We start from the raw sequence: 26,624 nt of genomic DNA on the forward strand, positions 1-26,624 counted from the left end.
AACAACAACATTTTGCAAAAAAAACCATTTGGCAGATAGAAAACATGGTGTATCAATTGAAGTTAAATCCAACTTGTGCAATAGACACAGATTCAATGAATGATGATGCACAATCATGACATATCGTCACTTTATAGGCCATTACAAACTCTGTCATAAGCACATGACAGCACACAGCTGTAATATTAGTTGTTGAAAACTCCCTTTTTCCATTGTTATGTGTGGTCTTTGTTATTATACATCCATTGTTTTCCTGTTCCTCTTCTAATCCTGTTGCACCTTCTTCTGCAGTAGCACTTGACTGAAGAATTAGCCCCACCTTTTCTAATGTCGAAGAACCAACTCCCAATACTTACATAACAGCAATAGATTGAAAAGTACAAGAATTCACATTCTCTTTTGCCAATTTTCTGAAATGTGTTTAAAATTTCACTACATTTGAAGGGAAACCCAACTATTGACAAGGTCAAAGTGCTGACTTTCAGCTTTAAGGGTATCACGTTGAATAAGCACTGTATTTTCCAGTGCAGTGGAAGAGGATAACAATAGGGTTATAGTTCATACACTGTTCACCCAATATGTATGTAAACACTCAACACTCAGTTATAGTAATGCTAAAATCAGTACTTCACAATCATAGGCATAGATTTATCTCATATTCAATGTAATGGAGTGCAGAGCCAAAACATAAAGGAAAACCAAATAAGGACTGCATGTCTGTGTGGCAGCTCTAAAGAAAATGTGATACACCACAGTGCTAAACATGTCCTTGTCACAGCTTTTTTGGAACCTGTGTATACATGTGTATATTTACAAAAAAAACAAACAAAAAAGTGTATCTGTTTGAACATCAAATATCTTGTCTTTAGACTGTATTCAATTGAATATATACTATGTGTTGAAAAATGTTTGCAGATCATCGCATTTTTTTTCTTCAATAACTGTGAAATCTCAATAATTCCTTTGCAAAAGCAAAAATAACGAAATAAAATATCCTGGGGTTTTTTCTTCAGGCATGTGGATGTGGTTTGGAAGGGTGTGGGATGCCATGTCATTTTCAGGGTGCTGCGCTGTCCATTAAACTTAGTGCCCTCTCATTAGTATAAACACTACCAGCAGAGGAGACGGGGTGTCAGCTCTAGGACCAATGTACAAAAATGTCCATTGAGAGCACACATAACAGAGGCAAAGGTACTGGTCTCAAATGTACTTCTGACAAAGCCGCAGGTTTACATGTACGACGCTAACGTTTTTTCCTTCTGGCAATGTTTTGTCCAAACACAGATCTGCTCATTATTGTTAAAATGACGGAGAGATTAAATGAACCTACCCAACAACACCCAGGCCTCTCCCAAAAAACAGTAAAACAGCCTTTGGTTTTCTGTTGTAAACAGACTCCTCCTGCTGGGAAGTTTCCATGCCACAGGGAATGCCATGTTCCCTGAAAGCCTCATCACCATCATCATCATCAACTTAACATATCTGTTAAGTGCAAAGTGTCTGAAGTATAAATGGTGCTTTTGTCAGCAACCATTACATTTCTCCCTAACTCGGGACAACTTTAAACTATGAAAAAGGGTTGAAGAAACTTTGAATAATACAACATGTCACTATGTAGTCATAAAAACAGTGCAAGTAACTTGTATGTATATTCAGATTTATTATCTAGTTCACAGTATAAAAATACTTTTTTGTTAAAAAACTAACACATTTACAGTATGTTAGTGGTCTATTAGATTGCCACATACAAATGCAAAAAGTCAATTATATTTGACAAAACAATCTCAAATCAAAAACTTGTTTGGTCACTTTCAACAATGTTATACAAATTTCACAGAGACCTTTTAAGAGTGAGAGGCTCCAAAAGTGAAAGGTCCTACGCAGGCTTGGGCGATATCACGGTATTATGTATACCAGGTTATTGACTTATCCAACTAGTTTGGTTTTCAATGACATAAAAAATGCAGCACAACCCAGAGGTCAGTCTCTGCTGGTGGAACAGGCAGCTGAGCTGACAGACAGCCGACTTTACAGGATTGTAATGAGCTGCAATGGCAGAGAGACTGCAGAGGAAAACAGCACAATTTACATAATAACTCAGTGAATAAGGGTTTATTTTCGACCACACTAGAGTTGGTGATTGTTTTAACTTTTGTACTTGACAATGCTCTGGACTTACTGGAGATATCTGGATCACATGAGTCCGAAACAATGTTACGCAGCCACAACTGAACTCTAATTTAACAAATAGTATAATACTAATATTATTAGTGTAGCCTAATCTTTATCTGCAAACAGAATTAAAAGCCATGCAAAAAAAGCTCCCCTTAAAGGAGCCAAAACGCTCATCCTCAGATTTATGGAGGAAAAGTGTTTTGACTCGAAACATTACTTATTTTGCAGAATAAAATCCTTTGAGGGGAGCTCCCCAGTGTGCAGACCTCTATCTTTTCACATTTTGGTTTATCTTGGATCCATCACCCACTACGGGATGTGCGTGTCTTATTTTTGAATCTCTTTGCAATGTTATGACTAAAGCCTCAAACTATTCAGTACAGTCCCACTATTAATCCCAATATCAAGGGTGTGAGCCTAAAGAGCCAAGGTGTGTCTGGATATATTATTAGGCACAATGTTAAATGACAGATAAACACTGTGTCAAAAAACTGCCGACCTTTTAAGTTCTTCAAAATCAAAATATGTAAAGGGACACCTGAGCAAAACAAAACAATGTCTGACATCAAACTGGGATAAGATAATCATATCTCCATATAGTTTAGGCCTAGGCAAACTAAGGTAAGTCTTTTATTCAACTGAAGTCCTAAGCCATTGGTTACTTTGTTAAGCCCTTGAATTGTACTTAAAGTAAGCCTACAAACAATGGCTGAATACTTAAACATTCATTTTACAGTCCTTTCATCTATCAAGCCAACCCAAAACCTCAAATACCAGAAGTCAACTGGACTCAATATTTTTTTGAAAACTTACTCCGTTATTGATCCATGAACTCACAATTCAGTACACCAACAGTTTGCTTAATGTCATTTTGGCACCAACTGCCTGAAACAGACAACAGAAACTTCACCTTATTTCGCTTCTGTTTTTCTTTTTTTTTTTCTCCCTTTCAGAAGATATTCAGAAGATAACGTACATGCATAGCTCAGCACAGGAAACCATGTGTGTTTGCACAAACACACCCATGTCCAAACATACTTTAACAGTACAACCTTCAGGCCTCGTACAGTGGAGTAACAGTGCCATCTTTCCACTGAATGAGGATTTCTCCTCGCTGTAAAGTTGGGGAGGAGTGTGGGAGGCGCATGGCATGCTCTGTCAGCGGGGCCCTTTCGCTGGGCACCGGGGACCCAGGAACACTCACCTCTGGCCTCGGTGTGTACGACTTCAGCACACACACCACCTTCTTCCTTCTGACAAAGCAAGAGAGAAAAAGTGGGTGGAAAAGTTACTACATTTTGTTTTGTACCATAGCTTTTTGAAGTCTTCTCCTCTAATATGGTTTGGTGACATCGCACTGTCTCTTCATCCAGCTTTTTTTTTTTTTTTTTTTTTTTAATGAAGGTTAAATAACTTGTTGTTGTTGTTGTTGATTTAAACAGATTTCTATTGGCTGTGGTTAATGGATGTGGGTCTCCAACGTATACAAATCAGGTTAGGTAGACTTGTTGTCTTTTCAGTATGCACTTGTCCACTGTCTGCTTTAATTCACATTCTTGTGTTTAAATTAATGAACTACTCTGAAATGCAAAATGTTGTCAAATGCCCATCTTACATTATCAGAGACTAAAGTGATGTCTTAAGATTGCTTTTTTTCAGACAAAAATCTCAATGTCACTAATTTACAATGACAAACAGACAGAAATAGCAAATACTAGTTTTACAGAAGCTGTTACTAATAAAATTTCGTGTATTTTAACATATAAATGATTATTTTATGAGCAAAATGCAAATATATTTATGTTATGTTGGTCACCTGCTTGATTAATCCACTTATCTTTTCCATAGTAAATCCAAATAAACAAAATATGTACTGTAGTGTATTTTGTGTGTATGTGTGTGTGTGTGTGTGTGTATCACTAACCTATTGGAGTACACTTGGAGAATAAGAATCACAGTCCCCAGGACCAGGGCCAAAGAGCTCAGCACAAGCATGGTTATCTTCCAGCCCATCCCTTTATACACATGCACACACACACAAGCAACACATGATTCTTTTTAGACAACCCGCATTTGAACTCATATTTACCTCTTTCTAAGTTACAATTCTTGTTCAAGCATTTGTATTTCTGTCAGACTCTGAAGCTGAAAATAAAAGCCCACTGAAACTCCTTTGCAAACATTGCAACACACCCACCATAAACTTTGCTCAGTTTTACAATCATCCATCTCCACCTAGTGGTGGAAAACTAACTACATCTATACTGAATAAGGGAGATTTGCGCACTGCATCGATGTTAGTCTACATGAAGTATTGTGGTGTCAAACACTTCCACTGATAAAACTGGACGTATAAAGGATACATTCAATGCGATGATAGTTGACCAAACATACCATAGTCCATACTGAAGAAAACCATGGTGGGGTCTGCAGAGGTGGTGTTCAGGAAGGAAAGAGGCCCATCCATTCCAGTGTATGTTTCTGTGACATTGATGGTCATTATACCTTCAACTGGGAAGGCTGTGGGAGAAAAAAAGAAACATGTTAACAACAACTGAACTATGACCAAAACTGATCATAGGTTTAATTTCTTCTCTCTTTTGATAAAGGAAACAATAGTTGTTTTTGTCCATCTCTAGCAGTGAGACAGAAATCACTTCATGCAGGCCCAGCCCCGTGTAAAGACAACATGAATCAGTATTGTGATGATGCTGTTTCATGGAGTAGCTGGCTGCATTCCAGGATGTGGAAAATATTGATTAGAAACTGCACTTGACTAAATTGGATCACCAGGCTAAAAGCAGGCATGTTGTAATACAATCTGCAGCCCACAGCAGAATACATCAAGATCCAGCAAATATTAAATATAGCTTATGGACTTTTGAAACACAAAAACTATCCTAATGAGCTAACAATATGTGGTTTTTTCCCTACTTTTACATGTTTCAGCCCTCAGGCTATACTTTGCACACATTTAATTTTAATCCCAATCATTGTCCAAAATTCATATTATAAAGGCTCTGAAATGTGGCTGACCAAGGTTAACCATTACAATGAATGGGAAGAGTGACATCCTGTAAAAGCTTCTTATCAGTGCACTCAAAAAAGATCAGCTGCTGAATAGCAACCTTTTCAATGAAAGAGAGATGACCTAATTTATTTGTTTTATGATGGCAATGCTCACTTGATCATGTTCTTAGTTTGATTTTCTGACACCATAGCTTGTCAAAGTAATGTTTTTTTTTTATGTCAATGTTTAGATCCATGGGCCTGTTCCATGACTACCACCCAGAAGAGTTTCGAAAATGGCAAGTGCTTGCAAAAGGCAGTACTATAAAGCAATAATCTACTTTTTTTTCTCTCCAAATAATCTACAGTAATATTAGAATAAATAATAAAGAATAACATGATGCATTTTCTGCAAATAAACATTTATATTGCAGTGGCATGACCTGACACCACTAGCTGTCTGGAATGTCAGCATATTATCTCAAAACTCATGATATGACTGAAAAATGGCCAGCAGTGATGTCAGGTATTTACATATGGAATTGCCAGTAAATTTGTAAATTTGTAAATTTGTGGGGCGTTAAACTGGCAAAGTCACTGTCTGCCTTTTTAAGGAAGTGTATTTTTCTTTAATAAGACACACTGTAGGAAGACAGCATTAACTACTGCTTGTGAGGTACTTTTAGGTCCTTACGTGGTACAGACTGTTTGTGTGTATTAGAGATGGCACTTGGAAAAATTCCACGTTCCAACGACTTCCCCAGATTGTGGTGAGGTTGGTGGTGGTTGTGTTTGTTGTCTCTCCCATTGCACAGTGTCTGGTTGTCAAGTGTCCGCCACCTGCTGCCAGGCTTGCAAAGAAACACAAGATAAGGTATAGACTAACTCTTACTAGGTCTACAAAATTCATTTCCTCCCTCATGTTTAGATAGTTTTGAACTTAATTGATTAAGGACCTTTCCTGTTCCCTTTCTAAAATATTCTTACCTGCTTATGTTCCCTTGAAAGGAAGATCAAAGTGGATTCTTGAGTGGCACTCAGGTGCAGACCCCTCCCTACTAAAGTCAGGTGACCTCTCTTGGAACAGGACCATACCTGGCTGCCTGTATCTCTGCCCATATTTACCACTGCCACTTCAGCATCAGTCTCATCACTTTCAGCTCGAAAGAGGCAGGGCTGCAGGTGGACACCTTCATACTGCTCTCCTGGTGCAGTTAAACACTCCCCAGTATGGTGATTTCTCAGAGCCTGGCTGTGTGATAGCCAATGCCATTCTTGGAAAGCTGAATATGGTCTGCATTCACCCAGAGATACTCTTCCTCCTGTAGTTCCTTCCTGTGCCTGCAGACATTTACCCAGCAGCTTGTTCTGAATCTTAATGCCAGGCACCTCTGTGATGGAGACAGAAAAAAGGCATAGTCCAAGCTTGAGTTTTAACTCTTAATCATAAATATATATATTATTTGCTGTTATTTGGGGAGGGAGCTAAGTCAAAAGTTGTAAAATTATTTCAATTACTATTTTGTAATTTTTTTGTAAATTTGGGGGAAGAAAATCATGCAAGTCAGAAGATCAGAGTTTAATGTATATTATCATTTGGCAAAATGTATGTGATGTTATATTCTGCAAACCAGGGAAGTCACCTTAGGGATGTTGACTGGCAAAAAAACACGGAGGTAATTTATCAAGTAGGCTATGTAAAATGCCAGCTGTCAAATACTAAACGAGTGTGAACTAAAGGCAATGAGAAAATCATCCCAAAAGAAGAGCATGTAAACCCAAATCCCATTAAAGAGATGGCAATTTAATATTTAATTGTTCCTGGCAAACATGTGTTTCAAAATATTATCTCAATGGTTTAAAAAGTTGGTGTCTTGTAATACTTAGCTCTATTCGGCATACAACTGACACAGAAAAAGACGCCTTTTTTCTATCTCTTAACACATTTTTCTCAACGTAATTTACGCTGTTTATGTAACGTTAGCGTAAACTCCGCTTTCAGCAGATAACGTTAGCTAACTACACTATTTTGGTTAAACAATTAAGGGGACATAAGTTAAAGTTAGGTAAAACGAGTTAAATGTGTTATTTAACTTAAATTAGCGTCAACAGTGTAACGCTAGTTACCTAACGCTAGCTTAGACTTGGAAAGTGTCTTTGCACTAACTTTGAGATACGAAGAATAGCTGTCTATCGCAACAATTTGTTAAGTTACAGCTAACGCAGAAAACGTGGAAAAAGTTAACGTTGGTATCCGTTTTCTTTGCCTTTAAATCACCGTGTTCTCAATTTGAGCCATTTGGAAATCAAACGATCGACTGCGTGACAAAGTGCAGTTATGTCTGCTCACTAACTCAAACAAATATAACTTTTTTACCTTGTAAAATGACGAAGACAAGAAAATAAACACACGGCAGTCTTATTCCCATGATGGCGATGACAGGCACAGACAGTCTCCTGTGACAAAACATCTATTCAGCAACAGAGGCAAGTGCAAGTGGGTGGGAACAAAACTTCTTGCAACCTCCCTCTTTGCATCCATCACTGAGCTGGATAGATGAATGGAGGACCCATACATTCCTCCCCATAACTCTTAAGGGCAGGCATGTCCAAACTTTTTGAATGGGGTCTGGATAAGATAAAATGAAAATATTTTAGGGGTCAGCTGCTTCGAGCATCATGCGGGTTACTTAAAAAAATACAAATGAGACAAACACAACAGTTTCACCTTTCAGTGAAGAAGAATTCGCTGCCAACTGAAGACTTTTTTTTGCTGTAGGGCTCTTTATTGGCAAAAATCTAGCGATATGATACATTAGACCACACAGGTTACGATTCAATATATCAAGACATATTTCAATACTACAAGGAAGGTGATGTATTGTGGAAGCCCATTTTAATTTAATTTTAAGAAAAACTGGCTTAAAGCCCACTCCACCATATTTATAAAAATTTGAGTAAAAAAAGTTTATCTTGTTTTTACTGCAACCAGAACAGCAGGATCTGCATTTATTGCAGCCCCTGTAACATGCAAGGCCTAGCCTATTGTGTCTTATGGTGGAATGGCAGTCATATGACTGACAACATATGCCTGCTGTCTGGAAGTCAGCAGTTTAAACTTTATTGATTCTCAAAAACACTATCATAAAAACATTAAGTTGTGATAAGCCTACTAAAGTGTATTTGTATTTTCGTTTAACCAACAGTTAGTTCCCATCAAGCAATTGGTGGAGTGGTATTCCAGAGTGCTGATTTACAGTACAATAGCACTGAGACTTCTAACTCTTTATGTATCACTCCGCTTTACGGTTGTTCTTAACCGTTAATTGGGCCTACGTTAACGCTCTGGAGGCCTATAGTGTGTCCCTCTGGAGTTGCCGTATGGCAGGAAAAAAGTAATGGGGAAAACTTCCACTCTTTTCGGGGCTTGTTGTGCGGGAGTTTTGGTTAAGTGAAACAAAATGGCAGCAGTTGCAGATGGGGCTGCTACAGGTTCTTTCGTCCCGTTTATTGTTTTATTAGTTATCCAGTTAGGCGAAACCAGTACGCTCGGTTACATTGGTGTTGGCGGTGTACTTAAACAAGCCGCTGAGAAGGCTTTTCTGTGGACCTGTGGAGCGGCCCTTACCCTCACTATTGTTTCTAGCTTAGCTGCCGCAGTATAGCTAGCTGGCTAACGGCGCGCGGTGCTTCAAGACTGCACAATTAAGTTGTAAAAGTGTGGCGCGGAGATGATGAGCCTTTCAAAATGGACACGGGATGTTAGACAGACACTGGCCTGGCAAGACCTCCCTCACCTGCCCTCTCCGTTCACTGGCGACAGGGGCCACAATTTCCTCAGGAAGTGTCTGTCAGCGCGAGTTCGAAAGGCGGACACTGCAGTAAGTCAAGAGAAACACACATACAACAGTCTACTACAGTTAAATGACTCTGTTTCACTGGAAACACACAGATAAATGTACATGATACTACGCAGCTGCCCTGCGCATAACATGTAGACCTAACTGAGTTCCAAGCTAATTTGCAGGAAAAAGTTTTGTGTTGCTAGGCAACAGCTGTCACTTTAAGCGGGAGCGGAAGTATTTGTGTCGGCGGAGCCAAAAAATAATTAACTGAGTAAACAAATCATAATCTGTTGTCGTATTACTGTTTACTACTAAATGACACTTGTTGAGCCGCTGTATAAAAGCAATATCACAGAGAGGGAGCGCTGTTGTACTCTACTCTATTTAATCACAGCTGTGATTATCTTCGGCATATTGCTTAAATACCCCTACTCTGCTGTGGCCATGGCTGCTACCTAGCAGAAAATATATGCTGTTAGGTTACCATTCGTTTGCTTGTGCGTTGTCTGTGTGTTGTTGATGAAAACACATTAGTTCTGCCTGCGTGGTTCCTACCGGATAGACATCGACTAACAGCGCGATTATCCTGCCATCCTGAGGAAAAATTTTAAAATGATCTGGCTTTATTGGCCAATAATGTGCGGAGCCACATGTAGGACATTTTGAACAACAAGCTGAGGGTCGTTTCAAATCTGTCCGAGGTGCCATGATTGCCCCCTAGGCCAGAGTTTGGACATGTGTGCCTTAGGGCATGCGTAACTACCCAAGTGTGGATTTCCGTAGACATGTTCTGTTATGCTTCAGTGATTTAATCAGTCCCTTAAATGTTAAGAGTAACTTGCTTTGAATGCTTCCACTCATTCCCATTGCTACTTCTACTCTCATTTGTTTACTGTTTTCTTTTACTGTCTTTTATTACTCTGTTTATCCCTGTGGTATGCAGGCAAGAAAATGTGTTGACAACCTGTGCCACAACTCCATGGACTACCAATTAGATTTAAAGAGCATAAATCTGTTATAAGAAGAAAACAGTGTTCTGAGCTGAATAGGATTGTCCAATCGTTACTGTGAGGAATGGGACAGCTTTTGGGGCCTGCATGGTCACATGATGTTTTTCAGTATCATGATGCAACACAAAGCATGTGAAAGGCTTTGATCAAAATAAACATTCAGTGGACGTAGCATTATGCAAACTGTATTTTCTAACATAATTTAGTTTTATTTCAGTAATATTAAACACAGTTCCCTTTTTGCATGCAATGCTTTAAGTAACTTGCTCTCTGTAAAACATTTAAGAACAACTGACAACCATACCCTTTGGTTTGCACCTTGAGCAACTTAAAGCTTGCTTATAGAAAAAAAATAGTTCAGTTAAAGGGCATTGCAATTATTAAATAAACATCTGCAATAAAAGCAAGGAACCAAATGAAAAAAAAGTTTAATAAAACCTGAAAATGTTCTCACTTACAGTGAAATTAATAAGACAGGTCATTTTTATCCAGAGCATAACTGTAAAAATGTTAAACAGTAGTACAAATATAGAGCACAGTTACACATTTGTAACACCAAATGTTTTACAAATACTATTGTTGAAGCAGAGATGGAGCAGTATCTGGGTTTAAAGCTGCACAAAGCTGCAGTGGAAAAGCATATGAAGCAGCCTGATGTGGCCACAGGTTATCACAGCCATTTTTTATGTACAGTAAAACTTGTTATTCATGTTATGGGTCCATAATAATTGTTGCTAAGTGTTGTAGGCTATATTATGTTGCTTTTATCTTTTCTTCAATACTGCTACAACAGTAAAATTTCCCACCAGGATTAATACAGAACTCTATTTATCCGTCTTATGTTTGCGTATTGAGTTGGATCTAGTGCTGGGTATTAATGAGCACAGACGCGTGAATATAGACGGTACAACACTCTGACATGCTGAGCGTGTCTGTAAGCTGAGTGAGAAGTACTAACTAGTTACTGGCATTGTCATAATAGCATGCATTGGTGCTCATCGTAACCACCTTATGCTACAGCATAAGCGCCTAAACCTGAGGACACAGGATAAGGTCACATAGGGAAGGCAGGGGGAGGGAAGTCATTGTTAATTGGGGCCCCTGCAGCACAGTAAGGCCCCACAGCCTCCCCAGGCTGAGGGGGGACAAAGCTAGGAGGAACGATGACCAGTGGGAACACCACCTCTGGGTCAGTAGCAAAACTGATGTCCAAATACACCTGGGAAACACAAACAAATGAAGAAGTAAAATCTGTCTTCATCAGAGTGTCAAAGACACTGGTACCATTAGTCAAAGGACTTAATACAAGAGTGTTTTGAATAAAAAGTCTTTACTTACAGGAAAGGTTCGTCAGACAGAAAAGCAGTCCAAACACAGGCAAAAGTATCTAAAAACTTAAGGCAAGGTCTCAGTCAAGAAATAAAAGAATAGTCTGATAAACACTATTAAAAAAGGACTTAAGGTTGGAACACTCACTGAAGGAGGAAAGATGAACTGGTAGTGAGAGAAGGGAACAAACAGACTACACTAGGGAAGGAAGGATAGTGAAGCATGTGTGCAACTAATCAGGAAAATATATAACCTTAAACAGCAGACCTGGACACAGAGAGGATTTAAAACAAACTGCCATTTATGGAACTACTAAAACCACATCATGTAGCAAGTTTCTTCGGTGCACTTTGGCGCCCACTGAAGGGCAACACCACTATTATAAAATACACATAGTGCTGGTATGCCTTCCCCTTAATAGGCAACTTGCATTTGTGAGAGGCCAAAGAGCGATGTCGACTGGCAAGGTACAGGAATATTGCTAGATTTTAAGCAAATATAACTAGCATGTTCTAGCATCTACAGCCCTGTTTGCATGTGGAGTAGGGGTGTATTTAAATTAACTGTTGCCATTGTGTTTATAAGCTGTGGCTTAATGGCCAAATTGAGGAGGGTAATTTATTACATGCTAGCTGAGATAGGTTTGTAAGGTTTTAAACTAACAAGGCTTACTTGTAAATCGACATGTACAGAGATAGCAAAAAGAGCGAACTGGTTTCTTTTTAGCTGGCAGCTGGTGTTTGAAGAAGTACTGTTGAACCACACACACTTCGCAAGAAAACCACAGCTCTGTGGCCAAGTTATATACTGCTGAAAGCAGGTTCCCAGGGTGCTGTGTGGGAATGTAAAAGAGACCATTGTCCCAAATGTAAGTTAGTTACTATTAGATCGACTTCAAAGCTGCTATCTTTAGGTGGAAAAGCTACTCAGTGTTGCTTTCTGTAACCATGCAGTCTGATAAACATGATTATTTCTGGTATTATATGTGTATACATCATGTTATACTTTAGTTTTATAAGCTTTGGTGCTGTTATGTTGTTCATGATCATTGAAGCATGTGATCTATCAAAAGAATCATCTGTTACAACTTCTTAAATGCCAATAGTTGCAAACAAAAATCTTACTGAGTTGATGTAACATCACTATTTCATTGCTACTTACCTTGAGGAAATGTTCAACTGAGATTAATTCACAATTATGGAGACTGTGGGTGACATCATCAGGAATCTCCAGTTGGCAGGACACAGTTTCCTCTGAATTCACGGCGATAGTCTCCCCAACCATTTTGCAAAGACTTTTTTCACTGGGGTTAGTGGAACCACTGGCACGGTACACTGTTTTCTGCTGTAAACTGAATTTGGGCTTCATTTTTTTGGAAGAGGAGTTGCAGATTTTGGCAACAACAGATAAAGTGTCACCTATCAAAAACAAATCATAACATCTTAATATGCACCCTTTTTTTCTGGAAAAATGTCACCACACACAAAGATATATTTAACACATATTCACAGTAAGAAGGTTTTGCAAACTTGTCAATAAAGCATATGCATATATACAATCTACAAAGCTGTACAGTATCTAGTATATACTGACAATACATAGTATTTTATGTCTTACATCGACACTTGGTTGTGTTCCTTGTAAGACTGACTTTACCTGGAGAGCACACCTTTGTGTTAACAGTAGCAGACATTTGAACTTGTCCTTTGGAGAAAACCCCCATCTCTTTTTCCACTGAACCAGACTGGGGACACTAGAACAGATCATAAAAACAAACATTTCATATCAACTCAGTGCCTCATACAGCTGAAATTCAAACTTCAGAAGAAATACTGGCATCTTGCTAGCTTTAAGATGATGATGAGCAGCACTGTATGCTCTCTGTCTTCTCTAATGGGCCATACAATCAAAGGAATCAATACACCGCACCACTCTCCTCACTCCCAGCGCCACTCCTTTTAGCGGAACCCAATCCATTTCCTGTTTATTCAAACAACTGGTTTGTGGTTTCTTCTGTTTCTCAACATGTTGCAATTTTCATAATATAATATCTCAGATTACAGAAGATCCTTTTGCCTGCCTCCTCCATTTTACAGACTATTTAAGTATAGTAAATCGCCGTTATGTTTGAAATTTCTCCATGCCAGACTTCACTAATCATTGTTCAGACACATTCTGTATAAAATTGTTTTCACACTTAACTCTTTATTGCTGCCTTTCCGCTAAACCCTTTAATTTTTATTTCAATTTAAGCCACCTGACGCTTAAGTCTAGTATCTTGTTATCCAAAATATTTTTCATTAAAATGTATGAAATTCATAACATGTTTTTATTGTAGTAACCCACATACCATGACCTGCCCAATGTGTGAAAGGGACTTTGAAACAAATCTGAACTCCTGTTGTACTTTGGTAGGCCACCGCCAGCTCCTGGACATCTTTGCTTCAAGCACATAGACAGTTCTTCCATGAATCCCCTTGAAGGATGATGGCATATCCCTGTAAAATATAACCAGTCCAAATATGCAGTTATTTATAAAATCAAAAGATGGCAACATAGGATAAAATGTTAGATGCTAGAAATTGCTACTCACCCCTGTGGGATTTGAAGCCTGAATTTAAAGCGATGGATTCCTTCGGAAAGTTGAGTTCCTGCAAAAGATGTGAGATGATTAACACTTTCTGTAGAGACTTTACAAATGAAGAAGACTCTATTTACTGATCTTGATTCATGTAGGTTTACTGTGTGCTATGGGGTCAGTGAGATTTTGAGACTCTTATGGTTCTAGGAAGCATAACTTGCAGACTATAATGTAGCTATGACATACAAGTAGATAACACTCATTTGTGATGCACTTCAGGGGTGTGGTTGTCGTGGTTTTAAAAACTGAAGGAAACAGTTTTGATGTTGGTGTTGTCTCAGTCTCCATCTGCCATCACTTATAACATGCTAACTGCTTTTCACTATGTTTTTTAATCTGGTTATATATATATTTACTATTTATTAGTAATATGTTTGCATATATACATACATAACCATTATATTTAATCGTTGTAAAATTCCTGTGCAATGTTCTGCCGTGCTATAATTTTCACTTACTATATATTTCTATATATTAAAGTAAAAATGCTGCACATTGCGTCTGTATTACAGTTATCCTGTGCAACTATAAATCATGGACATACAGTATCTGTATAAGTGAAAAGTGAAATTATACAGATATATATATATTTTTTTAAATCTGTAGTAATTTCGATTTTTGCAATAACTTTTGTTATGCTTCTCCTATTAAAAACAGGCTACATGTCTCATTATCTAAAATAACATTATGTCCAAGTGGTCAAGTGAGCAAGTAAATCATACTCCGACACATGTATTCACCATACCAGTCTCCGGTACCAGGTACTTTTTGTCTTTGAAGTATCTCCTGTGTGCGCTGTATGATTTCTTGTTATCTCCGCTGCCTCGTGTCCAGCTCACGTTCGTGTCCCCTTTGGCTTTCACGAAAAGCCCTTTCAATTCTGTGTCTTCTGTCAGTGTAAAGCTGACTGTGCCTGCGATGGTATCTCCTTCAGAAAAAGTGCCCTCTTCATTGAGAAATTCATAAACGAGGTTTAAGTCCTTAATCGGAGACATTTTAGCTGTGTTGTCAGTGCTCTGTTTCTTCCACTTGTGGCTGCACGGCACGAAGGATAACTGTCAGCTGCCTCCTACAGCTGGGTGTGGCTCTGCCCAGAGACTGCGAGAGAACCATCACTATTGTTTCATGTGAGGCAATTCAACATTTATTTAAACAATTCAGATATTACAAAAGCATAATGTGCAACAGGCTATTCGGTTTTACACAATTTAAGATGATTATTTATTAATGTGGAGTCTCCGGGGTCTTCCTCCCAAAGTCCAAAGACATGCATGTCAGGTTAATTGGTGACTCTAAATTGCCGTAGGGGGGGCATGTGAGTGTGACTGTTGTCTGATTATATGTGTCAGCCCTGCGAAAGTCTGGCGACCTGTCCAGGGTGTACCCCACCTCTCGCCCAATGACAGCTGGGATAGGCTCCAGCCCCCCACGACCCTTACGAGGACAAGCGATTACGGACAATGCATGAATGAATTAATTTATTAATGTAATTGGATTTTTTGCTGGTATGAATGAAATTTTAAGTCATTTATTTATAAGGACAAAAGTAAATAAGTAGTAGTAGTAGTAGGTTGACAAAAACTTGGTACCCTATTAAAATCAACAAGTCAGAGAAAACACCAGCAGTTTATAAGTATAACAAATAAGATATGCAAAGTATTGTTCAATAAAATGGACAGAAGTAGTTGTCTCCTGTTAAACTCAACAGACTGGAAAATGTTAAGAAATGTTTAATTGGTCACTTTGTTAAATGCTTTTATAAATAATCTATTGCTTTTATAGCCCATATAAGTGTTAGTATTTTGCATCATAATTAACAAACTCATTTTGTCATTAACTATACATTCTAGTGTTTTGCATCAGATTTGCCAAAAGCAGATAATGGGACCAGCACACACCAGTGGATGGGTAAACAGGTGGTGGTGCTGAATACTTTTAGGCTCCTGGGTATCCATAACTGCCTGAGTGTGGGGATGCAGGATAAAATAATGTTGCTTGTCGCTGTTGCTTGGGCTCATGCGCACCTTTAAGTGGTACTCCACTGAGATGATGTCACATTTCTGGTTTGTTTGCATTAGGTCAAGAGGAATCTTCATCGCACATCTGACATCCTTCTGTGTTTGAGATTCAGTGCAGTTATAAATCATTTGTGGATATGATTGCAGTCACCGAAGCCACTGAAAACTGTATGCTTTGTAAAATAAAGTGATTTGCTGACTGTGGCTCCTCTGAAAAACTTATGGAAAAATAACTAACCACCACTCGAGTGACTGGTTAAATCACAAAGTAGTCCCACAATATTTTCAGTTAAAAAACTTTATTTACTGACAGGGTGTACCGGAGTAACTGTTGTTGTTTACATACATTTTCTGATAAGAGAGGAATAAAAACCATAACACACATGATAATAATAATAATAATAATAACACAAACCATTAAATCAGTCATTGTGAGTCTGAATGGCATGCACTGCTATGAACAGCACTTCCATAAGGTGAAATCATGAGGCCACAATGGTGCCAGCCACCAATATTGAATAATCCCCTGAAGGGAACAGCTGACAGCTAGGCAGCAATTAACAGTTAAGATATTTAAAGCTATTTAACCTACAACTGATTCCATGACGACTGGCTATGAATACAATATATACTATTATAACTAACCAAACTTGCAGAATAAATGTGAATTAAAACAATACAAGTTTACAAATGGCAGAGCAGAGACGTATTGAATGGAGTTATATTAAGCAAAGGCTCTATACAGATGGAAGCTAACACTGCAGACACTCATTTGGTCTTAAGTGGGCCTAATTAGCACTGCTAGCAGTAGCCAAAATGAAAAGGATACTAGAATGCATAAAATATACATAAAATACATAAAATAAATTAATTAATAAAATATGTAACCTAATGTACATATGTACAGGTCAGAAGACAAACAAAACAGTCAAGAACAAACATAGCAGCACCTGTTTTGGGCTAATTAAGAGGATGGAGTTAACTGGATTCACAAGCAAAAGTGAAGACAAATTCCTGCTTCTGTATGGTGCATGTGCAATTGTGCACAAGGTTTACTTCCAACTCAGAGTCTCTCTGACAGCCTCTCATCAGCAGCTAACCCAGTAGCACAGCTGAAAACCCCTGAGTCAAAGAACAAGGGGGCTGTTGCGCAATAATGGACTCGTTTAGTTGCTAACCCTGTAGCACAGCATACCTACAGCAATGAGCAGTGAGTAGCCAGGCTGGGTAGATTATTCAAACTGAAAGACTTAGACGACTTAAAGCTTGCTCAAAGAAGCAAACTAGTAAACAAAAATGTTCTTTTGCATAATTTGGGGAATTCTCATCTGAAAGACTATTTAATACATTTACTCTTAAACAGTTTAGTATTCCATATCCATAATTTCAGTCTTAGAAAATATTTTTTGAAATGTTTTTTATGTGCCCACTGAAACTGTTTAAATTAATCATTTGCTATACATAATGTCAAGTGTTTGGTTGCTGCTTTCAACACCATACAGGCGTTAAAAATTGAATCGTGTGTTCAGGATGCATGAAGCTGGAGGTGAGAGAACAACAATATGAAGCGATTAAGCTTGGGATAATATGCTAGCAAAACCCTCAGTCTATTTTCACCACTGCAGTTATTTTGGTTTGACATCAGAACACAAACTTTACGTACCAAACATGATCTGTCTGTATCATGTATAAGTCATGGTTATTTGTCTTCTCTGTAAAGTTCAGCTTTTTTTATCTGACCCTGTTGTACTGAAGGTGTCCTGAGCAGGGGGGAAAATGGATGCGTAAGATGGAGGTGCATCTGCCTGTTGAAACAGAGGTGGAGCAGTCGGGGTTTGATGCTGCGCTGTAGATGAAGCTGCAGTTGGAAACCCGTATGGAGCGGCCTGTTGTGGCCATGGATTATTATAGCCACTTGTCATGTTTGCAGGCAGAGTGGGATATAGTGCTGGGTTTCCATAAGCACCTGAACCTGCTGGTGCAGGATAAGGTCCAACAGGGAAGGCAGGGGGAGGGAAGTCGCTGTAACTTGGGGCCCCAGCAGCCCCAGCTGGATAAGGCCCCATAGCCTCCCCAGGCTGAAGTGCAGCAAAGCCGGGAGGAACGATGACCAGTGGAAACACCACCTCTGGGTCAAAGGCAAAACTGATGTCCAAATACACCTGGAGAACATGAACATGTACAAATGTAAACTCTGTCACCATCGAAGATGTTTGAAGCAAATGATAATTGCAGCTGTTAATTACCTTGATGGTGCAGTCTGATTGATCATTGTTATTCACTATTTATACAGCACTTCATACTGTAATTTTATAAGACACTGTTATATTGTTTATGATCATTGAAGCGTGTGATACGAGCCAAGAACTGCCTGTGCTACAAATACTTCATTATTTGCTAATTACTTTCTGAGTTGATGTCAGATCACAATTACATTGTTACATACCTTAAGGTAATGTTCAACTGAGATGATGTCACAATTTTGAACAGTGTAGATGATATTGGCAGGAACTTGCACTTGGCAGGACACATTTTCCTCTGAGTTCCCCGTGATAGTCTCACCAACCGATTTCCACAGACTTTCGACACTGTGTTTGGAGCGAGCTTGGGCATGGTACGCAATTCTCTGCTCTATACTGAATTTAGGCTTCATGTTTTTGGTGGAGTTGTTGCTGATTTTGGCAACAGCAGACAAAGTGTCACCTATCAAAAATAGATAATAACATGGGGGGGGGGGTTGAAAGAATGTTACCACACAATAATTAAACACACATTACTGACTCTATGTATGTGTTTTACTAAAGCCTGTGCGTATACTGAAACTAGCTTAAACTTGTTTTGAGATATGATAATCATGCTAACATTAATACCTGAACAATGGAAGTTGACTGAGTAATGACACAATGCTACAAACATTTTGTGTCCACATCAACACTTGGTTGTGTTCCTGTGACTTTACCTGGAGAGCAGAACTTAGTGTTCAGGGTAGCAGACATTTGGACCTTTCCTTTATGGAAAACCCCCAACTCTTTTTCCACTGAACCAGACTGGGGACACTAGAAAAAAAATTCATGCACACAAACATTATTTCATTTTAATTCAATGTCTCATATGGCTGAAATACAAGAAGGAAATACTGTCATCTTAATGGTTGAATATAGGATTGAGAAAAACTGTATGCCCTTTCTTGACTCCTTTTGGCATAATCCATTCTTTATCCCGTTTATCCAAACAACCGAATGATTCTGTTTGCTCAACTTATTCCATGTAATATCGTATGGTATTTCCAGTTACAAAGGGTCCTGCTGCCTGCCTCCTTCATGTTACATTTACGCATAGTGCACAACTGTTGTGTTAGAATTTCCTCTATGGCAGACTTCATTAGACTATGTTCAGGTACATAGTTTGTTTTCACACTTAACTCTTTATGACTGCCTTTCCCACGATCACTCTTATTCTTTTCTTTCAGTTTGATCTAACTGGCTCTTTAGTCACGTGACTTTCAAATATTTCAGTTTATTTGGAAAGTGTAGTGTGTATTCAATTCATTAAGGGTTTCAGTGTAAAGTATTCCACTTACCATTACTTTGCCAGGGTAGGAAATGGACTTAGAAACAAATTTAAGCTCTTGTTGTACTTTAGCAGGCCACCGCCAGCTCCTTGACATCTTTGCTACAAGCAAGTAGTGAATATTTCCATGTATCCCCTTGAACGATGATGGCATGTTGCTGTAAGACAACCATTCCACAAATGCATTCATTTGTGAAAGAAAACAACTATACAGAATTAATACAGAACTAATGCTAGATGCTAAAGATTACCACTTACCCCTGGGGGATTTGAAGCCTGAACTTAAAGCGATGCACTCCTTTGGGAAGTTGAGTGCCTGCAAATAAGTGAGATCATTACACTTAATGCTCTGACTCAAATGGCAATTTACTTTTATCAAAACAACATTTGTAAAAGTGCAGTTCAGAAGGTGTTTGGAGATAAAATATGGATCAAAATGTACTATATAGGCTGGCATACAAATAAATAAAATTTGTTCATGATGTATTTAAAGTGCACTTATTTGTCATTTTCAAAACTAGGGAAAAACTATTGTCAGATTTTTATTTTTTTAAACAGTGTCTCTAAAGAAATTGGATTTGGACAAAGTGTACATTGCTATAAACTTTCGGAGTAGGCTTTACTGTGCATGTGTTATGCAACCATCCTGTAAAACTAACGTCCATTACTCTAACATCTATTATGTCCACATCTATGTGCTCACGTGCACATAAAGTCCAACACATTTATTCGCCATACCAGTCTCTGGAATCAAGTACTCTTTGACTTTGAAGTATCTCCTGGACGCATGATACGATCTTCTTCTCTCTCCAGTACCCTCTGACCAGTGCACGCGCGCCTCCCCCTTGGCTTTCACGAGCAGCCCCTTCACCTCTGTGTCTTCTGTCAAAGTAAAACTGACTGTGCCTGCGATAGGATCTCCTTCTGAAAAACTGCCATCCTCGTTTAGAAATTCATAAACGATTTTTAACTCCTTTATCGGAGACATTTTAGATGTATATAAACTATGTTTCTCCCACTTGTTGCTACGCGGCTCACAGAGTCATCGCCTGAATTGTTACGAAAATTGCCATCTGACGCTTCCCGGAAGTGGGTGTGGGTTGGCTCGTGAATGTTGTTTGCCTCTTTCTAAAGAAATCCGTCAGTCGAGGTCACGTGAACTGTTGGGGCGGGGAGCACAGGGGACCAAAGAAAACAGAGAGCCTGGAGTAAATCATAGCTTTGAGGCAGGCAAAGGTGTGCTACTTGTGTAGGATGCATTGACTATCCCGTGTTCATAGACTGTCTCCACCTCTTTTGAGCAGATTAACTGTCCATTGTTTCTGAGTGCCTTGAGTGAGTGGTTTAAGTCATGTTTACTTTGCTTGGGTAGCTGTAGACCTACATCTAATATTGCTACTTAATTCTGATATTATTACGATCTAATTGAATAGGGATGTACTAATGTACTGATTTATATTCAGAAATATTTATTGATTTCTGAATCAAGAGACTAGTATAATTTAATTTGTGTTTATACCTTTATTAAGTTGTTGATGGGAAACCACTTAACTGCACCTTACAGAAGAGAAAGGGAATAATTGCTTTCAAATGGAACCTGCTTCTTCTTCATCTGTGTGCATCAATTAAGTCAAGTCCAGTGCACCCTGTAAAACGAGACCACAAGAAAACCTCCCAAAATGTTACATGTTTGGCAGATTAACATTTATTTAAGCAATCCAGGTATCACAACAGCATAATGCACAACAGATTATTTAGGTTTACACAATTTAAGATGATTATCTAACAGTATCTCATGAATATGCATACACAATGTACCAATTATTAGGCCATTTTACAGTTGAAAATTAAATAATTTTCTATAAAGACAAAAGAAAGATACAAATATGTCTTTGATAAAATGGAGGATATTGGGTGGTTAAAATTATTTGCCTAGTGCTAGGAATGAAAACAGAATTAAATAGTTCTAACAAATAGTTTAAACTGAATGTTTCACAGAGAGATTGAAAATAACATATTGATTCATACAAAAATAACACCTCTAATTCATCACTTATGACCCACTGAAGTGTGTATCTGTATTTGAATGGTGGAGGTGCACATGTGTCAATATACAAATGTATGTTTAAGGGTGTTTAGATACCTATTTATGGTGAGCTGTTGGTGTGGAAATAAGGCTCATGCTCATGCGCCCAGCACCACAATGACTGAGATTAATAATACAGAATCAGGCGTAGACACGTCTTTATAAATCTGATGAAAAAAATGCGGATGCACACTTTTGCCTTTGTGTGTTCACACAGTTTTAGTCGTGAATCTACACAGATTTTTATGCATCTGGCCCCTAGGTGCCAGATTGTAAGCATGCATCCAAGAGAAAAGCTACAAAAATGGCAGACACAGCACAGAAAAAACACAAATACAATGAGGTGAAAACGCCAAGTGGACAAAGTTTGTTCCAAAACTAGTTTGAATCTGAAGTTGGCTTTCACCTGCTGGCAGACACCAAAGGAAATACGTGTGTGAATAATGAGGCCAAGTGTGTTCAGTGCCAAGTGAAGGCACTGGGCAGTGTGCATAAACATCACAACCATTGTATAAATCAGTCCACAGGCTTATATCTGTAACCAAGAAAGTCAAGTAAGGTCTCAGTTTTTAAGTTACATTGCAATCTAATGTCCACCCTAAGACTGAGATTACAAGACAACCTCCAACATGGTGTCATGTGAGGCAGTTAAAAAAAATTAAACAATCCAGATATCACATCAGCATGATGCACAACAGACTACTCATGTTTACCCAATTTAATCTAATTATCTGGCAAAAACAGTTAATGACAATTACCATTATCTCATGTATAAGGACCATAGCCTACTATTTAAAATGTGTTAAGTACAAGGCATTTTTTAAATGGTGTGAGTTAAATTTCACATCATTTATTTAGAAAGAATAGGTGTAGATTTGATTTAAAAAAATGATGGATTTATTGGCACGGGAAACACACTTTTACACTGCCAAAACAAACAAAACATATACACACATTAAGTAAAAATCAACAAGACATTTATTTATATAAAGGTCACTGCTAATTGGTTAACCCCTCTGAAAAACCTACCGTTGGGTCAAAATTCACAAATTTTTCTGTGGCACTTCCAACATTTAAATAAATCGATTGCTATGATGTCAAGTGTTTCTAATTGCTTTCAACACCATACAGGTGTTGGTGTATTGGCAACAACTTAACCGTCTTTCACCATTGTAGACAGGTCATGTTGGTTCAAAAGCAAAACACACACTGCACTGTACATACGAAACATGATCTGTCTGTATTTTTTAAGTCAAGATTATCTGCGTTCTTTTTGAAGTTTAGCTTTTTTTATCTGACCCTGTTGTACTGAAGGTGTCCTGAGCAGGGGGGAAAATAGACATGTAAGATGGAGGTGCATCTGCCTGTTGAAACAGAGGTGGAGCAGTCGGGGTTTGATGCTGCGCTGTAGATGAAGCTGCAGTTGGAAACCCGTATGGAGCGGCCTGTTGTGGCCATGGATTATTATAGCCACTTGTCATGTTTGCAGGCAGAGTGGGATATAGTGCTGGGTTTCCATAAGCACCTGAACCTGCTGGTGCAGGATAAGGTCCAACAGGGAAGGCAGGGGGAGGATAGTTGCTGTAATTTGGGGCCCCAGCAGCCCCAGCTGAGTAAGGCCCCACAGGGAAGGCAGGGGAAGGGAAGTTGCTGTAACTTGGGGCCCCAGCAGCTCCTGCTGGATAAGGCCCCTCAACTCTACCAGGCTGAAAGGTAGCAGAGCTAGGAGGAACGATGACCAGTGGAAACGCCACCTCTGGGTCAAAGGCAAAACTGATGTCCAAATACACCTGGAAAACACAAACATATCTCGCAAGTGGACATTGTAGCTATGAATTAAGCTGAATGTGCACTCTGATTAACATAATCATCGTTTTTTATTATATATTTACACACCATTCTACACTGTAGTTTTATAAGCTGTTGTTGTGCTGTTATGTTGTTTTGATTGTTAAAGAGTGTGACATAAGCTACTCGACCGCTACTTGCCAACAAAAATTACTTCATTTCTAAGTTGTTGTAACATCACTATTACATTATTACATACCTTGAAGTAATGTTCAACTGAGATGATGTCGCAGTCATGGACAGTGTAGATGACATCAGCAGGAATTTTTACTTGGCAGGAAACAGTTTCCTCTTTGTCCAGTGCTACAGTCTCCCCAGATTTTTTCCACAGATTTTGGACAGTGTGTTTAGCACGGGTATTGGCACGGTACACTACTCTCTGCTGTAAACTGAATTTGGGCCTCATTTTTTTGGAAGAGGAGTTGTGGATTTTGGCGACGACATTTAAAGTATCACCTATCAAAACATATGAATAGACGGGATATTTTTATGGAAGAATGTCACCACACAATAAAAAATATTTTACATTAGGCTACACATAAACATACGCTATGTAAGTACTTTTTAAACTTAATAAAGCATGTATATAGTTTATATATGAAAAACTTGCAAGACTTGTTGTGAGATGTGATAATCATGCTAACGTTAATATTTGAACAACTTACGTTGCCCTAGTAATGAAACAAAGCTGGAAATACATAACAGTTTTATGTTTAGATGATCGTGGTTGTGTTCCTTGTAAACCAGAGTGACTTTACCTGGAGAGCACACCTTTGTGTTAAGGGTAGCAGACATTTGTACCTTTCCTTTGGAGAAGGTCCCTACCTCTTTAGCCACTGAGCCAGTCTGGGGACACTAGAAAAAAAAACCATACAAACACCAACTCATACAGCTGAAATGTAAAATTCAGAAGAAAATACTGTCGTCTTGCCATGTCTAAGATAGGGTTGAGAAATGCTGTAAGCTCTGTCTTGATTCTCTTTTGAGTGATAGTATCAAAACACTTCTGTCCTCACTCCCAGCTCTACTTGTTTGAGCAGAATCCATTCTTTATCCTGTTTATTCCAAAACCTGTTTAGGTTTTTTTTTTTTTTTTCCTGTTTGCTCAACTCATTCCACTTCATATCAAATGATCTCAGATGACAGAGGATCTTTTTGCCTGCTTCTTTTGTTTTATATTCAAGCAGAGTACACTACTGTTAAGTTAGAGTTTTCTCCAGGCCAGACTTTGGAAAGTGTTAAAAGTATATCAAACTCATCACGTGTATCACTGTATTATCCCACTTACCATTTCTCTGTTAATGTGTGAATTAGAATTTGAAACAAATTTGAGCTCTTTTTTCACTCCAGTAGGCCACCGCCAGCTCCTTGGTATCTTTGCCTCAAGCGCATAGTAAATATATCCGTGAATCCCCCTAAAGGATGCAGGCAGGTTGCTGGAAGACAAAAAGAGTCCTCAAGATATTTGTTTAAGACAACAACTACACAGAACTAATGCGAGACACTACAAATTCCCACTTACCCCTGGGGGATTTGAAGCCTGAACTTAAAGCGATGGACTCCTTTGGGAAGTTGAGTGCCTGCATAAAAATTGGGAATGATTAGTGTCCCAAATAACAGAGCCAGGGAGACTGTTGTAGTTTGTGTTGTGTGTTCAAAGAGATTTTGAAACTCATTTGGTTATGGGAGGTTTATCAAAATTTATGTAAGTGCAGTTAAGAGTGTGTTTGGAGATGTATAAAATAGGGATCAAAATGTATGATATAGGCCTATATACAATTAAACAACATTCATTCTTTATGAGTTTCCGGTGTGTGTGGAAATGAGAAATGAGAAATAACCAGATTTTCAGAAATGTTTTTTAACATCACATCTAAAGAAATATGCATTTGGGCAAAGTACACTTTAAAATAAAAACAGTCACTTGAAAAGCAGAAAGTATAAAGATCCTCAGGTCACATATTAAAAGTAACATGGGCACAATATAGCTGTAATTTACGAGTTAGATTAGAGCTCGTGTACGTGCGTTATGCAACCACCCTGTCAGATAACCCCTTTAACGATGTCAAGTGTTCAGGTGAAAGTCCAACACATATTAACCCTACCAGTCTCTGGAATCAGGCACTCTTTGACTTTGAAGTATCTCCTGGACGCATGATACGATCTTTTCCTATCTCCAGTACCCTCTGTCCAGTGCACGCGCGCGTCCCCCTTGGCTTTCACGAGCAGCCCCTTCACCTCTGTGTCTTCTGTCAAAGTAAAACTGACTGTGCCGACGATAGGATCTCCTGCAGAAAAAGTTCCTTGTTCGTTCAGTGCTTCATAGACAAGTTGTAAATCCTTTATCGGAGACATTTTGGATGTAGTGACACAACTTTCCCTTCAGCGGTTACTGCACGGAACGAAGAGTAATCGCCCAAACAAACCGGAAGATTTGTCGCTTGGGTTTGGCGCATGAATGTTGTTCAGCTCCACCCAAAGATTAAATACTGATGTAGGTGGAGGTCATGTGACTGCTAGAGCACAGGCACGCCTCGAGGCAGGTAGAGGTGAGCAACTTACGCAGGTGACACAGGTATTTTGAGTAGTGGTGTACAAACTACATAGCATACTTTTATATATAGATAGGCCTACTGCCTTGATTGAGCTGTAGTGAGGCCTGTTAAAAGTGTTAAAAAGTAGTAGAAATAATGAAAGTGGTTCCACATTTTGTATACAATAAATACTTTACAATATTATAAATAACTCAAATCACCTCAGGAATTATTAGGGTATTTTTTTAGACAAGAGTGTGTCCTTTTTGAAGCTCAACTTTTGTCATCTGACCCTGTGGTTCCAAAAGTTTCCTGAGAAGGTGAGAAAATGGACGTGTAGGAAGGAGGTGCATCTCCCTGTTGAAACAAAGGTGGAGCAGTCGGTGTTTGATGCTGCGCTAAGGACGAAGCTGCAGTTGAAACCCCGACCGGAGCGGTCTGTTGTGGCCACTGATAGTTAAAGCCACTTGTCATGTCTGCATGTTGAGCGGGATATCCGGAAGTGCCTGAATCTGTGGGTACAGGATAAGGTCCAACAGGGAAGGCAGAGGGAGGGAAA

The 26,624-nt window shown here is 38.8% G+C and overlaps 3 protein-coding genes across 3 annotated transcripts; all 3 read right to left on the reverse strand.

Annotated features, from left to right (window-relative positions):
- Window positions 1–3,229: 3,229 nt before the first annotated feature.
- On the reverse strand, window positions 3,230–7,629 carry LOC121942884. Its single transcript, XM_042486179.1, has 6 exons — window positions 7,562–7,629; window positions 6,172–6,575; window positions 5,879–6,035; window positions 4,570–4,695; window positions 4,100–4,190; window positions 3,230–3,428 (listed from the first exon to the last, which is right to left on the reverse strand). Exons 1-6 carry the CDS (start codon window positions 7,611–7,613, stop codon window positions 3,230–3,232), a joined length of 1,029 nt encoding a protein of 342 aa, XP_042342113.1. The 5' UTR covers window positions 7,614–7,629.
- An 8,680-nt stretch (window positions 7,630–16,309) lies between these two features.
- LOC121943140 (arrestin domain-containing protein 3-like) lies at window positions 16,310–20,662 on the reverse strand. The gene is made up of 6 exons (XM_042486574.1): window positions 20,336–20,662; window positions 19,856–19,913; window positions 19,608–19,755; window positions 18,987–19,083; window positions 18,474–18,730; window positions 16,310–18,189 (listed from the first exon to the last, which is right to left on the reverse strand). Exons 1-6 carry the CDS (start codon window positions 20,583–20,585, stop codon window positions 17,749–17,751), a joined length of 1,251 nt encoding a protein of 416 aa, XP_042342508.1. The 5' UTR covers window positions 20,586–20,662; the 3' UTR covers window positions 16,310–17,748.
- A 1,895-nt stretch (window positions 20,663–22,557) lies between these two features.
- On the reverse strand, window positions 22,558–24,341 carry LOC121943148 (gibberellin-regulated protein 14-like). Its single transcript, XM_042486581.1, has 3 exons — window positions 24,290–24,341; window positions 23,731–23,987; window positions 22,558–23,473 (listed from the first exon to the last, which is right to left on the reverse strand). The coding sequence occupies exons 1-3, from the start codon at window positions 24,324–24,326 to the stop codon at window positions 22,964–22,966; spliced, it is 804 nt and encodes a 267-aa protein (XP_042342515.1). The 5' UTR covers window positions 24,327–24,341; the 3' UTR covers window positions 22,558–22,963.
- Window positions 24,342–26,624: the final 2,283 nt, after the last annotated feature.

Source organism: Plectropomus leopardus, chromosome 5 (genome assembly GCF_008729295.1).
Source record: "Plectropomus leopardus isolate mb chromosome 5, YSFRI_Pleo_2.0, whole genome shotgun sequence".
In the NCBI taxonomy this organism is placed as follows: Eukaryota; Metazoa; Chordata; class Actinopteri; order Perciformes; family Serranidae; genus Plectropomus; species Plectropomus leopardus.

Excerpts from the sequence above, each read along its gene's own strand:
- LOC121942884 (XM_042486179.1), bottom strand. The coding sequence starts at position 7,613 with ATGGGAATAAGACTGCCGTGTGTTTATTTTCTTGTCTTCGTCATTTTA. Across the intron at positions 6,576-7,561 it reads TGTCTTCGTCATTTTACAAG|AGGTGCCTGGCATTAAGATT; the intron begins GTAAAAAAGTTA and ends TCTCCATCACAG. Across the intron at positions 6,036-6,171 it reads TTTCAAGGGAACATAAGCAG|CCTGGCAGCAGGTGGCGGAC; the intron begins GTAAGAATATTT and ends TTTCTTTGCAAG.
- LOC121943140 (XM_042486574.1), bottom strand. The coding sequence starts at position 20,585 with ATGTCTCCGATAAAGGAGTTAAAAATCGTTTATGAATTTCTAAACGAG. Across the intron at positions 19,084-19,607 it reads CCTACCCTGGCAAAGTAATG|TGTCCCCAGTCTGGTTCAGT; the intron begins GTAAGTGGAATA and ends TTTTTTTTCTAG. Across the intron at positions 18,190-18,473 it reads CAGTTGAACATTACCTTAAG|GTGTATTTGGACATCAGTTT; the intron begins GTATGTAACAAT and ends CATGTTCTCCAG.
- LOC121943148 (XM_042486581.1), bottom strand. The coding sequence starts at position 24,326 with ATGTCTGCTACCCTTAACACAAAGGTGTGCTCTCCAG. Across the intron at positions 23,988-24,289 it reads CACAAAGGTGTGCTCTCCAG|GTGATACTTTAAATGTCGTC; the intron begins GTAAAGTCACTC and ends ATGTTTTGATAG. Across the intron at positions 23,474-23,730 it reads CAGTTGAACATTACTTCAAG|GTGTATTTGGACATCAGTTT; the intron begins GTATGTAATAAT and ends TGTGTTTTCCAG.